At 41.9% G+C, this 19,846-nt stretch overlaps 1 protein-coding gene across 2 annotated transcripts in view; it reads left to right on the forward strand.

Moving 5' to 3' along the window:
• NALCN (sodium leak channel, non-selective) overlaps positions 1-19,846 on the forward strand; it is a 375,909-nt gene that overhangs the window by 334,657 nt on the left and 21,406 nt on the right. For both annotated transcript variants that reach the window (XM_062193965.1, XM_062193966.1), the window contains exons 27-34: positions 459-563; positions 5,462-5,568; positions 11,675-11,795; positions 11,881-11,979; positions 17,562-17,655; positions 18,166-18,272; positions 18,478-18,552; positions 19,595-19,714. In XM_062193965.1, coding sequence (XP_062049949.1) covers positions 459-563; positions 5,462-5,568; positions 11,675-11,795; positions 11,881-11,979; positions 17,562-17,655; positions 18,166-18,272; positions 18,478-18,552; positions 19,595-19,714 — 828 coding nt within the window. The remainder of the gene's footprint in view (positions 1-458; positions 564-5,461; positions 5,569-11,674; positions 11,796-11,880; positions 11,980-17,561; positions 17,656-18,165; positions 18,273-18,477; positions 18,553-19,594; positions 19,715-19,846) is intronic.

Consider the following 19,846-nt stretch of genomic DNA (forward strand, 5'->3'; position numbering starts at 1 on the left):
CTCTGTGCGTACATAATACATGCTCTAACACACTAGAAGGCAAAGCCACTGTTGCTGTAATGTATCCTCTGCTAATGACGATATGCATCCATTTTGGGCAAATGGGCAGAATATAGTTAGTAAGCATTTTCCATTGTTGCATGGACTACAATAGAGCAAAGTGTTGATTTTAAAGTCAGATACTCCCAAATTACATTAAAAAAAGACTGCGTCTTGTTTTCTAACGTGAAAGTCATTAAGTTTTTATTTTAAAAATTCAAAGGCTTTTGTTAATTTCCTCCTACTGGCATTTCAGTGAGGGTAACTGAAAGAACTATGGTGGGGAATTTAAAAGATACTATCGAGCCCAGCAAATTCTGCACAGTGTTAACTGGAAAGCCCCTGTCTATATACTGAATAAGCCAAAGCTGATGTTCAGTGTGAAACGAGAGATTTACTAACTCAACAATTTCTTTCAGGTCTCCATTCTCTTGCTGACATTAATGCTTGTCTTTGCAAGCTTTGGAGTTCAGCTTTTTGCTGGAAAACTGGCCAAGTGCAATGATCCCAACATCATCAGGAGGGTATGGTGCCCCTTTCCATCTTTTCAAGTGAAAATTGCGGTGGCTTCCATCCCTTGGGGAGCATGTGGGGCCAGGGGTGACCCAGGCTCAGAGTTCTTTGACCAGACTGAAAATTCTCTTCCCACAGACTCCTTACTAAGACCATGTAACGCATCTCTTCTGGCCTGTTTGTCAGGTTTGTCAGGTTGCAGGCACCTCAGGGAATCCTCCTCTTGTCTCCAATTTCAGGCTCATCTGTGGTGGAGAGATCAGTCATAGTCACCCAAGATTGCAGATGTTTATAGCTGTGAGCCCTGGACACTTTCCTTTAAGTTATTTCCTACCTTGACCATCCCTCCCATCAGCCAAAGACTCATCTGAGCAAGCAGCCCATGTAAAAACATGCAAGACTCACACCAGCAAGCAGCCCGACAAAAGACATAACAGCAAGCAGCCCATGTGAAAAACATACAAGGGGGGGGGGTCTGATTCCCACACCCCCTTTCCCTTACATCTGCAGGTTCAACTTCTCCCCCGAGGTAGCCAACCCCTCCATGTGCGCGCTTAGCTGCCCAGAGGCTTCCCCTTCATGAGAACCACAGAAACCCCCGCAGAGACCAAGCTTGAACACTTTCACTACAGCCTTTCTGGTTCTTTGCTCTTCAGTCAGTGCTGCACAGAGGAGGTCAGCTGCTGTAGCAGCCCCATGATGTCAGTAGCTTGGCCGACTGTGGTGTCTGGATTGCACAGCCCTCCTCCACACCACTGCTCAGGGTCTCAGATTTGTCTGTCTTCACCCACCCTGTGCTGTGTCTTGAGTCTTCTCCCTTTAGCCAGCAGGTACCTCGGAGGGCTGTGGGCTATGTGTAGAAGGGGCACACATCACATCAACCTGCATTCCACTGGACAGAACTCAGCATTCCAGGACAGAGGGAGGCTGGGAAGGGTGCTTTAGTGGTGCACGTTGGAGAAAAAACACACAGTCAGGGTAGCAGTATGCCAGTCTCTGTTAAATGATCCAGAGTCCTATTCCCTTAAGCTTCTTTCTTGTATTATAAGTAGATTAATAAAGAAAACCCAATACTGCTAGTATATAAAATAGCAAAAGTATTTTCTCTTTGATACAATTAAAATATTTCCTTAATTTCAGTAAAATGTGTGTCTCCAGAGGGCATAATACAGCTGAACTACAATATTACATATTTCTAGTAAATATGGCTAATATAGATCTTATGAAAACATTAGCCATTATTATAAAATGTGAATACAGATAGCATTTGTCTAGTCAAAATACATTTATTATAAATTATGTTAATATGAAGTTTTTCAGGAAGTGCCAGGTAGGAAGAGACATTCCAGAAGCCTAAGAAGACATAATAAGGAACATGGTATGAAGGTCATGATGACCCAAATTAACAGATGAAGAGAGTGATACAGAGGACGTTTGGGTCCACAAGTTGTGTAAGGAAAGCAGAGTTATTTTAGATCCACAATGAATAGAAGCCAAAAAGATAATAACAGCATTTCACGACGAAGCCTGCTGTGAATCCTGGATGACTCAATGTATTAATAGTGGCCCAAGAGCATGATGAGTTTACGGTATGTGCTCACACCCAGCCCAAGCTGAAGACTGGTGACCCACGTGGGAACGGGAGAATGCCCTGGGATTAGCAGACCCACAGATACGATGCATTTATTCTCTTTCCTGGAGCAGTGGGATCTGCAGGAAGCTCCTAAGGAGAGCTGAAGGGGACTTGGCCTTTACAGAGAGAATCAGCACCATGCAGAAATTGTTGGGAAGAAATTTATAAAAAGAGCAATAGTCTGAGTGTTTACATCTTATCTGATCCCAATTAATAAGAGGCTGAGGCCAACAACGTTGTGTGAATGAAGAGGACATCAGTTGTAGCCCTGAGCTTCAGGCCATCTTTCTAAAAGAAGAAAACCCAGGGTCCAGGGGATTCTAGCTACACCAGTGTTGGGATCTGACAGCCTGTGTTGAAATGCCATGAGCCTTGTGCTGTGGGGGCCAAGCTGTCCTGGTGGGAGACTGTCGTATTGTCTCGGTGTTTGCCTTTGCTCTTTCTCTTCTGCTTGTTTTCTTAAAACTTGACAGCAGATGTCTTGAGATCAATATAGATAGAGATACGGAGTCCAGAGCTTAGTCACCAAAGCTCTGTAAAGTAGCTCTGAGGATGCCTCTGACAAATCATTACTCCATAATACCAGCTCTATCCAAGATACCATGATGGGAAAAACAAAACCAAACCTATAGAAGGCTGTTTGCAACATTCTCTGTCTAATCAGAACATACGTTTCATGTTCAAGTCGCCGTAATATAAAGTCTGCAGGTTAAAGAGCACATAAGAAGCAGAAATAATGTACAATCTGATTTCTGTATGGGAACTCAGGTTTCTAACTACAAGTACCACACTGGGAAGTCTGTGGTGGGGAGTTAGGGCTGGAGGAGAACAGGAGGGGACCTCACAAGGGAAGCAGGCAGCATGAAGACAGACACAGAGCTTGCAATAGTCATGGTGTGGAGGCAGAGCAGAGGAGGGAGGACACGGGCTTTGGAATCCAGGCGTCCCAGACAAGCATGCTACTTTAGTAGCTCTGATGGCTTGGTCTGGGCAGTTAATCTCTCTGGAGCTCTTTCTCTAAAGATGTCCCACACAATGACACTATGAAGACTCGATGAGCTCACTGGTATAGCTTCTTAACCCAATCTCCAGCAGTCAGTGTCAAGCTTCACTCGCCTCCTATGTAGAGAAGAACTGAACAAGACCAGGGATGTTGGATAGGGAGAGACCCTTGGGAGCCTGGAATCCAGACCAGGGGTTTGGGATTTCTTGGATGAGAAATGAGAAGCCATTGATGGATTGTCTTAGAAGGAATCCAACACTTACTAGTGCTCACAAACTGCAAGGCTCTGTCTCTAGGAGTTTTTAACCACTCACTGATGAGGAAAAACAGGTGCAGAAAGATTACAACTCTTACCCAAGGTCACCCACCTAGTAAGTGAAGAAGCTGGGGTTCATGTCCAAGCAACCTGGTCCCACAGTCTCTGCATTTAACCAGGATGCCAAGCTGCCTCACCCCATCAAAGGTGGGGTCAGAAAGACAGCTTTGTCTTGGCAGTAAGCCAAATATGTCATGGGATACCTTTTAGAATAGTGCCACAGATCAATAAGTATGGTTATGAAAAGATAATTGCAAATATTTTAACGCAAAAAAAATGAACCATGGAAGGACAAAAATTGTATGATCTTCTGTATGCATAAGAATATATGTGAAACTATTAATTATGTTTGCTTCTGGGTAACAAAAGTTTCTTGCCTTTTGTGTATGCCTTATAAGTTAAAGATATATTATTTGTGTTAGAAGATTTTTATTTTGAAGAATTTTCTTGACAACCCAGAAACAGGTGGTGTTGGCATTGGGATGAGAATGGAGACATGGACCCTGGGGGATGGGGAAGGCCCAGACTTCTCTGAGGTGCAGATGTTGGATGCTGGCAGCTTATAGGTCCATGGCCAGAAGTGAGGAAGCCAGGAGGAGACATATTTTAGGGATAAAATTGAATTTCGGTTGAGACATCCAGGTGGCTATCAAAAAAAAAAAAAAAAAAAAAAAGAAACCCCGAATGGAGTTAGATTGAAAAAATGATAATCATTGCCAAAGAACTCAAGTTAACAATAACCAAAAGGAAAGTAGGAAATTAATCAAAAACCTCACAGTCGTATTTCATTTTTAAAATATTTTTGACAGCTTTATTCAAGATATAACTCACGTACGGAACAACTCACTGCCTTCACGCACACATGCTTTAATAGCATAATTAGAATTCTGTAACCATTAAGCGTTCACTCACAAAGCATTTCCATTGCCTGAGAAAGAAATTATTTTATTTCTTCATCCCTTTATTCACCTCACCCACCCACCTCTACCCCTAAGCAACCAATCATCTATTTTTATCTCTGTAAAGTTTTAAATTATTGGACTCCTATATGAATGGAGTCATCTAACATACAATCTTTTGTGACTGCTTTTTCGTTTGGCATAATGTTTTCAAGGGCCATTCGTGTTGTAGCATATGTCAATACGTCATCCCTTTTGATAGCTACATTAGATCCCATTGAGTGAATATACCGCTTTGGCTTTGCCGTTTGTCCCGTGATCAACGGGTGAGTTGTTCCCACCTTTTGGCTGATATGAATCGTGCAGGTGTAAATATTTGTGTACACCTTTCTGTGCACATGGACTTTCTCTTGGGCAGATAGCTGTGAGTTGAATTAATGGGTCATGTGGTAACCCTTACTTAGTCATTTAAGCAATGCTGGACAATTTTCCAAAGTGGCTATACTATTCTACATTCTCACTCCAGCATATGAGGTTCCAGTGTGACGATTCAGATTACCTGGCATGCCTGCCACTGCTTATGGTTACAGTAGCCCTATTATCCATGGGAGCTACATCCTGAGATGTTACATGAGCGCTTCAGACCACAGAAAGTACCAATCCCTACTACATTGTTTTCTCCTGTACCTGTGTACCAATGCTAAGGCTTAATGTATAATGTATGCCCAGTAAGAGATTGACAACAGCTAATAATAACATAGAACAATTATAACTGTACACCATAATCAAACTTAAGAATTTTTCATTTCTTGAATTTTCCATTTAATATGGCCACTTGTGAGTCTTCTTTGGAGAAATGTCTATTCAGATCCATGGTCCACCTGCCAATGTTTTCAGCAACAGCTTTCATGGCCAATGTTCAGTTTTTGTTCCCACTTGCTGGGTAGGTGTTCTCGTCTCTACTGTTCATTAAAGGGCCTTTGCTACTCCATGTAAGAACTGTCATAGCTATTATCTTTTCTGAGTTCATTTTCTTTTTTTTCCCCCTCCTTCTTTAGGAAGATTGCAATGGTATATTCAGAATCAACGTCAGTGTTTCCAAGAATTTAAATTTAAAATTAAGACCTGGAGAGAAAAAGCCTGGTTTCTGGGTACCGCGTGTCTGGTAAGCATATCCAAAGAAAATTCCTGAAGAACATTATAGTTGTCAGTATAAGTTTGAAAATCAGGATAACATGGAATGAAATGGAAAGGAATTCTGCTAGAGATATTAAAATGACTTTAAGGGGCCGGTGCTGTGGCTCACTTGGTTAATCCTCCACCTGTGGTGCTGGCATCCCATATGGGCGCCGGGTTCTAGTTCCGGTTGCTCCTCTTCCAGTCCAGTTCTCTGCTGTGGCCCAGGAGGGCAGTGGAGGATGGCCCAAGTACTTGGGCCCCAGCACCCGCATGGGAACCAGGAGGAGGCACCCAGCTCCTGGCTTTGGATCGGCATAGCTCTGGCCATAGCGGCCATTTGGGGGGAGTGAACCAACGGAAGGAAGACCTTTGTCTCTCTCTCTCTCACTGTCTAACTCTATCTGTCAAATAAAAAAAGTGATTTTAACTAATATAGGGCAAAGCACTGGACTACAATAGGATACAAAAATAACATCAATAAGCCTCATAAACTTGTTAAATAGTACCTCAGTATTTGTCTAGCACTTTTACAGTATATACGTGAATTCAAATGATTTTTAAAATTAGGCTTTTTTTTATAATTATTTTCTGCTAAATCAAAACCAAACTCATCCTGAGTTTATACTATTAAGGGTGAATCTCATTTGTAACAGTCATACAGAACCTAAAATCATAAAATAATTTCAATTTTAAAGCCTACTCACATGGAAAGCTCTCCATGATTGGAATTCTGGAAAGGAATAATCAATAACACAGTTGTTAATATCTAATTCTGTCTTAAAAATTCATTTTTTTCCTGACGTTCCACAAGGATTTTTGTCAAAGCCAAAAGTTCCTAGGGCCTTCTTTCTCCCCTATTTTGTTAGTGACTGTGAACAGAATCTCCCAGTCTGCTTCGTTGTTGAACTGAGTGTTCCATCAACTTCATTTATCCTTATTATCTATTTTTTAAAATTTCTTTTTGGCTCTTGGAATAAGATATGAACACCAGTGCCTCTGCTTTTGTCACAATTTGTGGTTTCTTCTCCATGTCCAAACTCTTTCACAGGAATAGCATTTCACCCACCAAACTGTACAACTCACCATTACCTTGCCTTCACACTTCTGTAATATGAAGTCCACTTTTATAAACAAGTCACTATGCTTTGTATTGAGATTTTACTATTTTACAATGCCTGAGAACTATAAAACAAGATGAATTTTGGATCTGTGGGTGAAGCATGGACAGAAAGAAATACAACATATGGGGATGTCATCTTTGTCATGCTAGCTGGAAAAGCACTCTGATTTCCATTAAAGTAAAACGGTAAAGAAGGGCCGGCGCCACAGCTCAATGGGCTAATCCTCCACCTGGGGTGCCGGCACACCAGGTTCTAGTCCCCGTTGGGGTGCCGGATTCTGTCCCAGCTGCTCCTCTTCCAGTCCAGCTCTCTGCTGTAGCCCGAGAGTGCAGTGGAGGATGGCCCAAGTCCTTGGGCCCTGCACCCACATGGGAGACCAGGAGAAGCACCTGCTCCTGGTTTCAGATCGGTGCAGCGCACCGGCCGTGGTGGCCATTTAGGGGGTGAACCAACGGAAGGAAGACCTTTCTCTCCGTCTCCCTCCTCCCCTCCCTCCCTCCCTCTCTCTTTCTCTCACTGTCTAACTCTGCCTGTCAAAAATAAAAATAAAAAAAGAATGAAATGAAATTTAAAAAAACAGTAAAGAAGAATTAAGTGTATTTTTGTCAGATGAAATTACGTAATATCATAAATAATTATGTCAGGGCATCAAGTAGAATTTTTTCCTGACGTTTTGGAACCTTGGATAAAGCCACAAAGAGAGGTCACTAGCAGATAGAGTATCTTTACATTCCAAAGACAGCAACTAGAGCAATCCTGGCAGGACTTACTACAAGATTATCTGCCTCTATCACCCAGTTCTAGTTTATACTAGAAAGCACTGCATTCAAAGATTGGGTCCTGGAAGTAACTGAAGTCAGGCACAGAGAGTGCCACGGCCTCTACCTTCCCTCGACTCAGGGAAAACATTGAGGATGCTTCCTGCTCCAGGAGGGTCAATTCTGGTCAGATATTGGCAAGACTAGAACAGGCCACCTTGCTCTTCACCATATGCAGGACAAGGTTACCTGGCATCCCAGGAGAGTGACATAGTCATCGCCTAGGGCCATCTGCCTGGCCAAGGGTTGTGTGCAGGGGACAGGGAACCCCCGTGGAGGGAGACTGTGGGTGTGTTTCCAGGAGCAGAGCTGACAGTTGCCTGGAGACAGCACGCTCATCATGGCAGTGACACAGTGGAGCACTCCATGCTGAGGAGTAGAAAATCTGAGATAGAGGAAGGCCAACAGACCGGGTGACAACTGCCATCAAAAAGGTGGTTCCTTACTCACTCTTCCCAACAGGAGGGGTCACACCACACTATGAAGGCCCCCACAGGGAAGACCAAGGTTGGTCACCAGATAGGCAGAGGCAGAGAACTGTGGGGAAACCTGTATTATGGTTTCTTGGGGCAGGAACAGGGAGGGAGTCAGGCCAAGTGGGCTTGGGGTTGGGCAGCTTGAACAGTTTCCAGCAGGCTCAGGGGCATAGGAGCTGTCCCTCATTGGCTGGTACTTGGTCATGGTGTGGTTAAGGCATGTGTAGAGTGACTTGTCAGGTGAAAGCCTCACAAAGCAGGTGTTTGGGGCTGTGCACTCTGCATGGGTTAGTTGGTATTTGAAAGCACACCTCCAGGAGGGAGTCTCCTGCCAGGGATGGGGAGCGGTTGATCAGCAAGGCAGGAGGTTGAGGCAAGGTGACAGTCTAGAACAAGGCAGCTCCATAGGCTAATCCTCTGCCTGCAGCACCAGCACCCTGGGTTCTAGTCCAGGTTTGAGGTGCCGGATTCTGTCCCGGTTGCTCCTCTTCCGGTCCAGGAGTGTGGCCCAGGAGTGCAGTGGAGGATGGTCCAAGTCTTTGGGCCCTGCACCCACATGGGAGACCAGGAGAAGCATCTGGCTCCTGGCTTCAGATCAGTGCGGTGTGCCAGCTGCAGCAGCCATTGAGGGGTGAACCAACGGTAAAGGAAGACCTTTCTGTCTGTCTCTCTCTCACTCTCCACTCTGCCTGTCCAAAAAAAAAAAAAGTGGATGTGGGACGGATATTATAGAAGCTAGGAACATGGTAAAGACAGGGAGTGTTTCTTAGGAGCACACAAATTCACTGCATCAGAGAGTGACGTCCACCATGATGACGTCCACCATCCGTGGCCACAGTCCTGCAGGATCAGGTACACAGTGCTTCCACCCCACGTCTTCAACTCCACTCCTTCCCACCCCAGTCAGGTAACTGTGGCCTGGAGAGGAGGAGTGGATCCGAGAGGGTAGCCAGCACTCTTCCTCCCCTCAGCCCACAGTCAGGCCTGAGTGGCTGCAGAGGGTTCTTGTACAGGTTATGAGACCACAGATGTGATGACAAATGGAGTTGACTTTTTTAAACTGAGATTCACCTTGAGTCTGAAAAGAGCCTCAGATCCACCCCCAAGATGTCTGGAAGGAGCTGGAACACGTTGCAAAGCAATGTTCAGAGAAGAGCATACCCACCCTGCGGTATACCAAAGCCAGCGGAATATCATTTTAAAATCAAAGTTAATTTAAATGGGTTATTTTATGGGAGATCTCACTGGGGATTTCAAGGTTAATGAAATTTTAAAACCATGAGTATCCATGGAACAATTGCTTCCATCCATTTGTCCAGGAAGTTGTGACCTGGATTAGTTGTAACGAAACAAAAATCTTCAGTCTAGTAAATGTCAGTTGTAACAATAACTGCTTTTACGTTTTCCTTCTTTAATAAGCTAATCAGGCAAAATAACTTTGTAATTTTATATTGGCTAAATTATGATTAAGAACACAGTTTATATCTGGGAATATGCCTAGAGGAATGCTTTGGTAATTATAATTAGAAAATAAATATGTACTATCTAATTCAGGAGACGGTCTAGTTCCTATATTCTGTCTTGAGATGAATGCATTCATTTCCTTCTGAACCACTCAGACTTGATGAGATAAAAAGCACTCTGTAAAATGATTAAACATATCATATATTGTGGATATTAGTGTTGCATTTCAAGCAGAAGTCTGGGATATAGGAAAATAGCCTGCTTGACACAAAATTCAACAGAGTACGATGTTCAGTTTCCATAAATGTGTGCAGTGCTTGCCAGGCAGCAGGAATTATGCTGTCACTGTGACACAGCTTGGTTAAGCTATGGCCCCTGCCCATCTTGGAGCTCGATGTCTAGGAAAATAAAAAATGAAACAACATAATTTCATAAATGTGGTAGAACACAAATAGACCCCTAGGCTTCCAGAAAGGTGCAACTTAAATAACCTTGCCTCTCAATTCAAGGAAGTGTGCTATGTAAAATGACAACCGTGGAGTTTGTTTGAGATTTATGGAAGTCATCCGTTATTACAGAAAAGGTCTCTAACTTTTTGCTAGCATGAGCAAAGCATAAATAACCATCATATATTATTAAAACTAAGAAAAGCACTTTTTAAAAATATATATGTGATATATTTTTTCAACTATTTAGGTCTATGAGACTACGTTTTTGTTTTTCTTGGTTTAGCCTTAAAGTGTATTTGCAAGTCATTCTAACTTCTAAGGAACAAGGTGCATAGAAGTAGTTTATGTTGCTACAAATGCAGCTAAAAAAGCACTTTTACATAATGAAAATGGATGAGTGAGGAAGTTCAACATCAGAGCTGAAAAATGCCTCACTTGGCTTAAAAACTCCATATTCAAGCAAATTGTGGCAACTGTCAAATCTTGAAATTTCTGTCTTCTGTAAAATATATGAGACTTCATTGAAATCCCTCAAGGGACAGGTTGCTGACAAAATCTAAAATATATATTTGGACCTTCACATAGAAATATTAATCAGAATTCCAAAATATGAATTTCTGAGTGGGGCTGATGTACAATATAGAAAATAGCTCCACCAATCAGCCTTAAACCCTTAGATGTTTTAGTTTTGTGTTTTTTCTCTTATTAGATCTCTATCCATTTAGTATTAAAGAAATTCCTACAACAGTACATCTCATGATTGTCTCTGTAGTTTAAAAAGCATAAAAGATGATAGAAAAACACTAACTCAGAATCCTCCTCCAGCTCTTTCTGAATGTTGCTTTTCATGAGTTAAATTTTGATCAATGAGACAGCAGCGGGAAATGATTAACATAGAATTTTGATAGGAACCAATTGTTCATCAGATTCATGGAATAGATATAGTATTATAGTATAATTTTTTCAGTGTGCAGTTCTAGAAACCTTTTAATTGTTGAAAATATCCTCTAATAATGAAGAAAGGGAGGGAAACACTGAAAGTCTCTTTTCTTAACAACACAAATGTTGGCTAGCACTGCAATGAAGAAAGAGGAGGCAATAGAATAGAAAGGATCACTTTTGTAGACAGGAAGAAAAAGTCAAAACCTTCCAGGGAAACCAGAAAGGAGACATCCCCATAGTTAATAGCAGCGCCAAGATATTTCGAGAGTCAACTGTGGGAACCCTAGGGAGGCTCTGTTGAGAACACTCAGAGTTAGAGAAAAAACCCACTGGGAGAGAATGATTGGGACACACACAGCCTCAGCAAACACTTCTTACTATCTGAGTGACCTCCAAATACGTCAGTAACGTAAGGATCAAGTTCACAGTGATGACACAAAATGGCCAAATTCTACTCTTTTTACATTTTCTACACGAAGGCAGGAAATTACAATTTATGCCTTTAGGGTTTGCAATTATAAAACTATTTCCAAAGTCTCATCCAAAATCCAGTGCTCCTTTGTACAAACCTCTGAAATCATCTTTAAATGGAGTTGTAAATGGAGAACACCCCATGGTTACCTAAGGAACATAATTAATCAATTGTAACACATTACTGCATCCTTGTGATTTCCACATAAGGATTCTGTATAGCCCTCCTTCCCACACACAAACTGTTCCTACCCCCACCCCCAGTACCCAGGGTTGGAAAGAGCTGGAGATATTTGCCTTAGGGTGCATCTGATTGGAATTTCACAGAACATTCCTCTTTCTGCATTGCAGGGCGAATCCTCGGAACTTTAATTTTGACAATGTGGGCAATGCGATGCTGGCATTGTTTGAAGTTCTCTCCTTGAAAGGCTGGGTGGAAGTGAGGGATGTTATTATTCATCGTGTGGGGCCGGTAAGCAAGTGCATGGAATCTTTTGAATGTTGCAAGAGCAGCTTTCCCTGGCTTTGATGAATAACCCTCGTTCTCATTTATGCAGATCCATGGAATCTATATTCATGTTTTTGTATTCCTGGGTTGTATGATTGGACTGACCCTTTTTGTTGGAGTTGTTATTGCTAATTTCAATGAAAACAAGGTAAGAATTCTCTGTCTGAACACCACCGGGTTTCTTCTTCTCTAGCCTCTCTCTCTAGCTCTTTTTTTCCCCACACACGGCATGAAGTCACATTAAACTCTAAGGTGACTGATGGAAATAATCTCTGGGACTATTTTACAAGCTACCTCCTTGCTGCCTTTCAGGCATATGATTTAAGAGTACAATTCTCTTGCTAAATTTACCCTTTTGGTAACAGTGTCATTAATTCACCCACAACTGAGAAGCGCATCCCCTATTGCTCAGACTGAAAGGATGCGAAGCAAGTTATTAAAGTACAGTAGATGAAAGGGATTCACTGATTGCAGGTAATATCACTGTCACAAAATGTAAATTCTATGCTTCTTTGTAACTCAGTGGGTGAACTCAGAATTTTGATAGGGTGCAGGGGACAGTACAATTTTAAAATCCTAATTCAAAGCACAAAAAGATTTTCTAATTTCATGTAAAGTTTACAAACTTCCTGAACTCGGGAAGCACACAGAGTCCATAACAGCTCTCATCAATGCAAGGGCTCATGAATGGGAAAACAGCAATGGAGTTTGCTATGAAAATATGAGTTCAGGGAAGAACATTCTATTAGCGCTCTTTGGAGTGGTGCTTGTGTTTCTGGGCACAACTGATATGGCATCTGTTGTACAAGACTCAGTCTTTTGGAGTTAGAATCATTGAAATGCAAACAATTTTTGAGCACTTACTATGGATTAAGATTTGACATATGCTACTATTAGTTCTCACAACTCTGAAATGCATGGTTGAAGAAGCAACAATCACGTGTCTCAAGCTTTTTTTTTTTTTTAAATCTATTTATTTATTTGAGAGGCAGAGTTACAGACAGAGAAAGGAAGAGACAGAAGATCTTCCATCCACTGGTTCACTCCCCAAATTGCCACAAGGGCCAGAGCTGAGCAGATCCAAAGCCAGGAGCCAGGAGATTCCTCCAGGTCTCCCACGTGGGCACAGGGGCCCAAGCACCTGGGCTATCTTCCACTGCTTTCCCAGTCTATAAGCAGAGAGCTGCATCAGAAGTGTAGCACCTGAGATTCAAACCGGCGCTCATATGGGATGCCAGCACCACAGGCATAAGCCTAGCCTAGCATGCCACAGTGCCAACCTTTTAAGGAGTAAAAACTGGCGTCAGAATTCAGAATCAGTGCATAGTACGCAGGGTCTGTGGTTTCCCCAAGGCGAGCATAGAAAGAGTCGACTGTCACTCTGCACTAAATTAAAGCTAGATTTGCCCGCAAAGCTCTGTGCTGTTTCACGTCATTCATGGCAAGGCCTGATTCCCATGCATACACCAGAGCCCTTTGGTTTGTGTGGCCACACATGGGACTCTGCGTGTGTGGTGCCACTTACTCAGTAATCAATGGCCACCTTTGATGTGTGCCTAATGAGTATGTCATTTCATTCATGCTTCCTAAGGGTGCAGTTCACAAAAACCCCCCTTGGGCACCAACAGCACCCGTGCCCACAGAAATACAGAACAGTAGTGATGGTGTCACCCAGCCCCTCTATTTTACTTCCTAACACACTTATACAATGAGGGTTTTTTGTTTGTTTGTTTGTTTTTGAGTCCCACAGTGTGTTCAGTCTAATACCAAGCAAAAAGAGGAATATGGGTCTACATGCCTTTGAGCCTTGCCACATGGAGTAGACACTGGGAATTCCAGAATGAGAGCAGAAGTGAATCAGCCAATTAACAGGAGTGTTGGGCACCGCTTGCGTAGAACCCATCCGAGGCGCTCTGGGCAGGTGCACATGTCAGGAGACTGGGGTCCTGTGGTTGCCTACAGCCCAGCAACATAATGCAACAACATGAAGTGGGCAGTAACTGGAAGAGGCACAGTGAACTTAGAGTAGGTCCGCAGAGCGTCAGGGAGGTCCACTTCCATCACTGCTTGTTCTGAAGGAGGCAGGAAGTGAGAGACTGTTTGCATTGCATGGCCGGTCAGCTAAACAGGAGCTGGGAGAAAGGGGGAAATGAGAAGAAGTCCTCCCAGCAGACATCAAGGACTCAATTAGTTTGTTGGATGTAGAAATTCTAAATTGTGTGAATCTTTTATAGAAGATTTTGTTTCTGTGAGTTTTTTAAAGTGAGTTGCTAGATAAGAGCATTTATTTGTTATTCAATCATTCAACAGGCTGACTGAGCACCTACCAGGTGGGAGACACTGGTCCTTGCATTAAGGACATACAGGCTAAACTACACACTAAACACACAGAGATGTGTGCCCTCGGAGAGTACCTGTCCTAGTGGCCATACCCAAGGATAAAAAATTGAGTTCTCAATATGGAGGAATAGGGATACAGATGCAGAGTAAAGAAAACTGTGGGGATAACGCTTTTAGGATTCAGAGTTGTCCAAAAATAGGTCTTCCTCAGAAATGGAAGCCTTTTCACAAAGCTCCAAATGAATATCAGTAATTTGGTTTTTCTTTTCTGATTTCCCTACAGTGAGACCTTATGTTTGAGTAATACACCTAATTTCACATCAATACACTTGAAGCAATAAAAATGAGATCTAATGAACATAAAAAGAACCCTGATCTGCACAATTTAGAAATATGTATTATTTTCATATATAAAACATATTTTCCAAAAGGCAATAAAACAATAGTTACCCAAGAATTGATAATGTACAGAGTATATTCTCTTATTATCATAAAAGATACCCAAATACCTCATAACTTGGGAATATTAAGACAACATTCCGAGGCTGGCAATGTGGCACAGCAGGTTAAACCCCTGGCCTGAAGCACCTGCATCCCTTATGGGCACCAGTTCGAGTCCCGGCTACTCCACTTCTGATCCAGCTCTTTGCTATGGCCTGGGATAGCAGTAGAAGGTGGTCCAAGTCCTTGGGCCCCTGCACCTGCATGGAAGACCCAGAAGAAGCTCCTGGCTTTTGGCTTAGGATCAGTTCAGCTCTAGCCATTGCAGCTGTTTGTGGAGTAAAACCAGCAAATGGAATACCTCTCGCTTTAGCTCTCGCTCTCACTCTGGCTCTACTTCTCTCTGTAACTGTCTTTCAAATAAAAATTTTAAAAAAAAGATAATTCCAACTTATTTGCAACTTAAAGAAGAATTCTTAATAGAAAACCATAAAACATTTAGAGGTAAATCTTTAAAATATCACTTATAAAAAATTCTCAAGGTATAGATACATCAGTAGCTAGAGAGAAATTTATCACTTTAAGTGTATACATTAGAGAAAAATCCAAGGTTAAATGTTAATATGTGAACTATCTCAATATGGTATACTAAGGATAGCAAAATAAAATTGAAGAAAGGAGGAGATAGAAGAAAGTCACAAAGATTAGGAGGAAAATTAATGGTACAGACAATGAAGAACATTCTATAATGTTCAAAAGTAACAAAAGCTGTAACTGTCCTTTAAGAAAATCAAATTGGGCCGGCGCCGCGGCTCACTAGGCTAATCCTCCGCCTAGCGGCGCCGGCACACCGGGTTCTAGTCCCGGTCGGGGCACCGATCCTGTCCCGGTTGCCCCTCTTCCAGGCCAGCTCTCTGCTGTGGCCAGGGAGTGCAGTGGAGGATGGCCCAAGTGCTTGGGCCCTGCACCCCATGGGAGACCAGGAGAAGCACCTGGCTCCTGCCATCGGATCAGCGCGGTGCGCCGGCCGCAGCGTGCTACCGTGGTGGCCATTGGAGGGTGAACCAACGGCAAAAAGGAAGACCTTTCTCTCTGTCCCTCTCTCACTGTCCACTCTGCCTGTCAAAAATAAAAAAATATAAAATATTAAAAAAATAAATAAATAAAATAAAAAAAAAGAAAATCAAATTGACAAACTTCCAATAAGATAGGGTAAGAACACAAATGTGGAAAAGGAAATAAAACAAGCTATAGTAATTAAAATAGCATCAGTATAGGGACGATAGAAAATTAGACATATCCTAGACAGCCCCAGGAGGGATTGCCTATGTACAAAACATAAGTAGACCCAAGTCAGTGGAGACGAGACCAAGAGTAAAAGATGTCAGGAGCACTCATTCTTGGGACATAGAAAGCTAAACTGAACCCCCAAACCTCTGCCACCAGCATGCTCAAAATTGAATGCAGAGAACTCAAACCTAGATATGATAAGCAAAATTTAAAACATTCTAAGATTATGTAAGCATTTGTTTTTTTACCCTGGAATAGTTCTGTATATGTTGATATTATCCACTAAGTAAGATCTATAAAGGAAAAACTGTAAAAATTAATTTCTAAATGAAAAAAATCACTCTAAACAAAATAAAAATATAACTAAGAGAAAATACTATATTTACAAGTCACATAACTGACAATTCTAAATAATTTCTATAGAACATTAGAATAAATATCAAAATACAAAAATGAGCAAAGAATATGAATAGGCAATTCATGTAGAAAGACTAGAATCACCATTTATCCACTCAATAAAAAAGCTTCATCTCTTTAATATTAAAACTCACTTGGAAACATTTCATATCCACCTTAAAGGATAAATTAAAAGTGTGATATTGTCAGAATATAAGGAAATGGGATTGCTTGTATATTGCTAGGGAGAAATTGTTTTGGTTGCTTTTCTTTGAGGATAGCAACATGGCAATATCTGGTAAATGTAAAGTCTCTCAAAGCCTAGCAGTCCTTCCCCTAGAGCTTTACAATAGAGATACTCTCATTGATGTTTACAGAAAGACAGTCAATAGCTGCATGTTGTATAGTCCATAAATCTAAAATGAGTGGCTTCCAATACGTTTGTACAGTGGACTAAAACGTGAGCAATTAACAGATTAGATCCGGTCATCTAGGTCTGTGGAAAACACCATTCAATGAAGATAAACATGAACAGCATTGATAAACACATGCTGGATGCCACTTATATAAATTATACAAATTCAAAGCAAATGCATTCTGATGTATTTGTCCATACCTAAGTACAAAGACTGGAAACCTAGTAAGGAGATACACCCCCTCAGAACAGTTGTGAGCCTAGGGAAAGGAAGGGGAGTGTGGGCATGAGGGTAAGATTTGTTTTCCAGTTTCTTGAGTTGTACATCTGCATTTATAATAAAATATAATACAGTATAATACAATACAACATGATTTATGTGCATTTTAATTATGTAATCTGTTGTGTCCAACAGAATATTCCCATCCCATTTTTACCCAGCTATCCTAAAGAGGTAAATCCTATGACTTCGGTTCTATTAAAATCAGTTTTGTGATTGTACATATGAGAATGTACAAAATACTTATCAACAAGCGATAATTTTGCTTCTGTGATGGGAAACAAAAGCACTGTTAGTTGAACTCCCCTTTTCAAAGGGTAATACTATAGAGTGTCACACATCTTCCAAGATACAGACTGGAGGCTGCTTAACGATTTCTGAAACACAGTCATCATTTTGGGGAACTCTCTTAAGATGGGCTTTGCGAATTCTGACTGTGTTTCTGTAACATTCTTGGTATTTGAAGAATATCTTTCTTGTAAGCTCCCACATTGGTCCTGTTTGTATCACCACCCTGTCTGCTATGTTCTCTTCCTTTTCCTTTGCCTGCTGTCCTTTGTTTGTCCAGGGGACGGCTTTGCTGACCGTGGATCAGAGACGATGGGAAGACCTCAAGAGCAGACTGAAGATCGCTCAGCCCCTTCATCTCCCACCTCGCCCGGGTATCAAAGATGCTCTGATTTTATTCATGTTGGGCACTAGTGTTCATGATTCCCCAGGAGTCTCAGATTTAAATTAAAATAATAATTGTGAGGCCACTGGGAGGCTGTGCATAAGTTAATACAGAAACAGGCTCCAAACTACAGAGCTCTCTACCAGGCTATTAAAATCAACCACCCAAAGGCTGTGCTTCAGTGCTCTTAGAATAAGCCTTAATGAAAAAATGAATTCTTAAATAAAATGTATTTGTGCTTGCCTTTTAAAAAATATGAGTGAAATGTATTAGGCTGACAGAAATTGAACGAAGCACTTCTCCCTGCAATGTGGCTGGTGTCACGCACTGTCGTTTTAAATATTCAGAGCCAGTCTTTCCTACAAAACACTTCACAATAGATTGAACTGTGGGGGAAAAGATGTAATGGGTTTTAAGATGAGCATTAAAGAAAATGAAAGACAAGAAAGTAAATGTGACCCATGTCTAAGATGCCCTTGCCTAAACCTTTCTTTTCCAGATAATGATGGCTTCAGAGCTAAAATGTATGACATAACCCAGCATCCATTTTTCAAGAGGACAATTGCATTACTTGTTTTGGCCCAGTCGGTGTTGCTCTCGGTCAAGGTACTTCATTTCACCTGAGGCTCTGGGAGTGCATTTTGCATTCCTTGGGACATCTGAGAATGTCGCAAGCTGCCGCATCCATTTGCAGTCTCTGTTCCTGAGTATGAAAACTAAGGCCCATGGTCCTGTGAAGCTGGGCAGGGTGGGGGAGAGGCTGTTGGGTGGCCTTGGGTGCTGGCAGACGTGTGTGCTGTTTCTGTTACAGTGGGATGTCGAGGACCCTGTGACTGTCCCTTTGGCAACGATGTCCGTTGTTTTCACCTTCATCTTTGTTCTAGAGGTACAGTGGATGCGTCGGTGACTCTGGGGGCAAAGTAAACCCGTGTCTCCCTTTGGAGGCACTTATTTTCAGGCCTGAGGTCCATTTTGGGGTGGAGGTGAGGGGTAGCGTGCTCTTAGCATGTGTCCTTTGTGGTTCTTTTGCTTAAATGGATCAAAGATTTCACTTTACGGTCCAATTTCTCTTGCTACAAAAGTGCTACTGTCAATTGATATATATATATATATATATATATATATATATATATATATATATATATATGATCGGTGGCCTACCTGCTCCTGGGAGTTCAAATATTTAGAGCAGATTGCACAAGCCACCATCATTCGGGGACTCATGTTACAAGGTGGTGGCAAAGCCAGTGGGCCCAGCCAAGCTTGTTTCCCTATGTGGCCCATATAACATCACTTTTCAGGGTGATCTTCAATCAAACACAAGCAGATTCTCATGTCACCCTATACTGGTTGATGTTTCCCTAAAACTATGGACTTTTACTGGAGGATGGAAAATGTCCTGTTACTCAAACTAGTCATGAAACGGGAAGAAAAGAATGTGAAGAATATAGATTTGGGACCTACTTAGCTTTAAAATCAAATATAAATATCTTGGCAATAACCTCTTCTTTTTGTTGACTACATATTTTAAGAATACCACATCGGAAGAGTATTTGGCCTAGCACTTAAAACACAGGTTAAGATGCCTGCATCCCATATCACAACATCTGGGTTCCATACTCAGCTTGGCTCTTAGTTCCAGCTTAGACCCTAGGAGGCAGCAGTGATGGCTCAGGTAGTTTGGTTCCTGTCACCCACATAGGAGACCTGGATTGAGTTTCCACCTCCTCTTTTTGTTCCTGACCTAACCCTTGCTCTTGTGAACATTTAGAAAATGAACAAGAAAATGGGAGTGATCAGTCTCTTTCTCACCCCCATTGGAGTAAATAAATAAGTAAAAATATACGTCTCAGGTTAGCAGGTTTAAGTAGGTACTGAACATCTGTTCATCTGTTCCCTATCTATTCTCTTCATTATTTTTTGCCCAGGTCACAATGAAGATCATAGCAATGTCACCTGCTGGCTTCTGGCAAAGCAGGAGGAACCGATATGATCTCCTGGTGACCTCCCTCGGTGTGGTGTGGGTGGTACTTCACTTTGCTCTCCTGGTAAGCACATAACAAAACTTTGAGTTGATCATGTCAGTGCCACTCGGTTCCATCTCACCTCCAGTCCTGTACTCTGTGTCAGCCTGCTCTCATGGGTGTTAGAAGAAGCTCCCTGAAGTCCAGCTTAGATGG

This window comes from Lepus europaeus, chromosome 6, assembly GCF_033115175.1.
Source record: "Lepus europaeus isolate LE1 chromosome 6, mLepTim1.pri, whole genome shotgun sequence".
NCBI classification, from domain to species: Eukaryota; Metazoa; Chordata; class Mammalia; order Lagomorpha; family Leporidae; genus Lepus; species Lepus europaeus.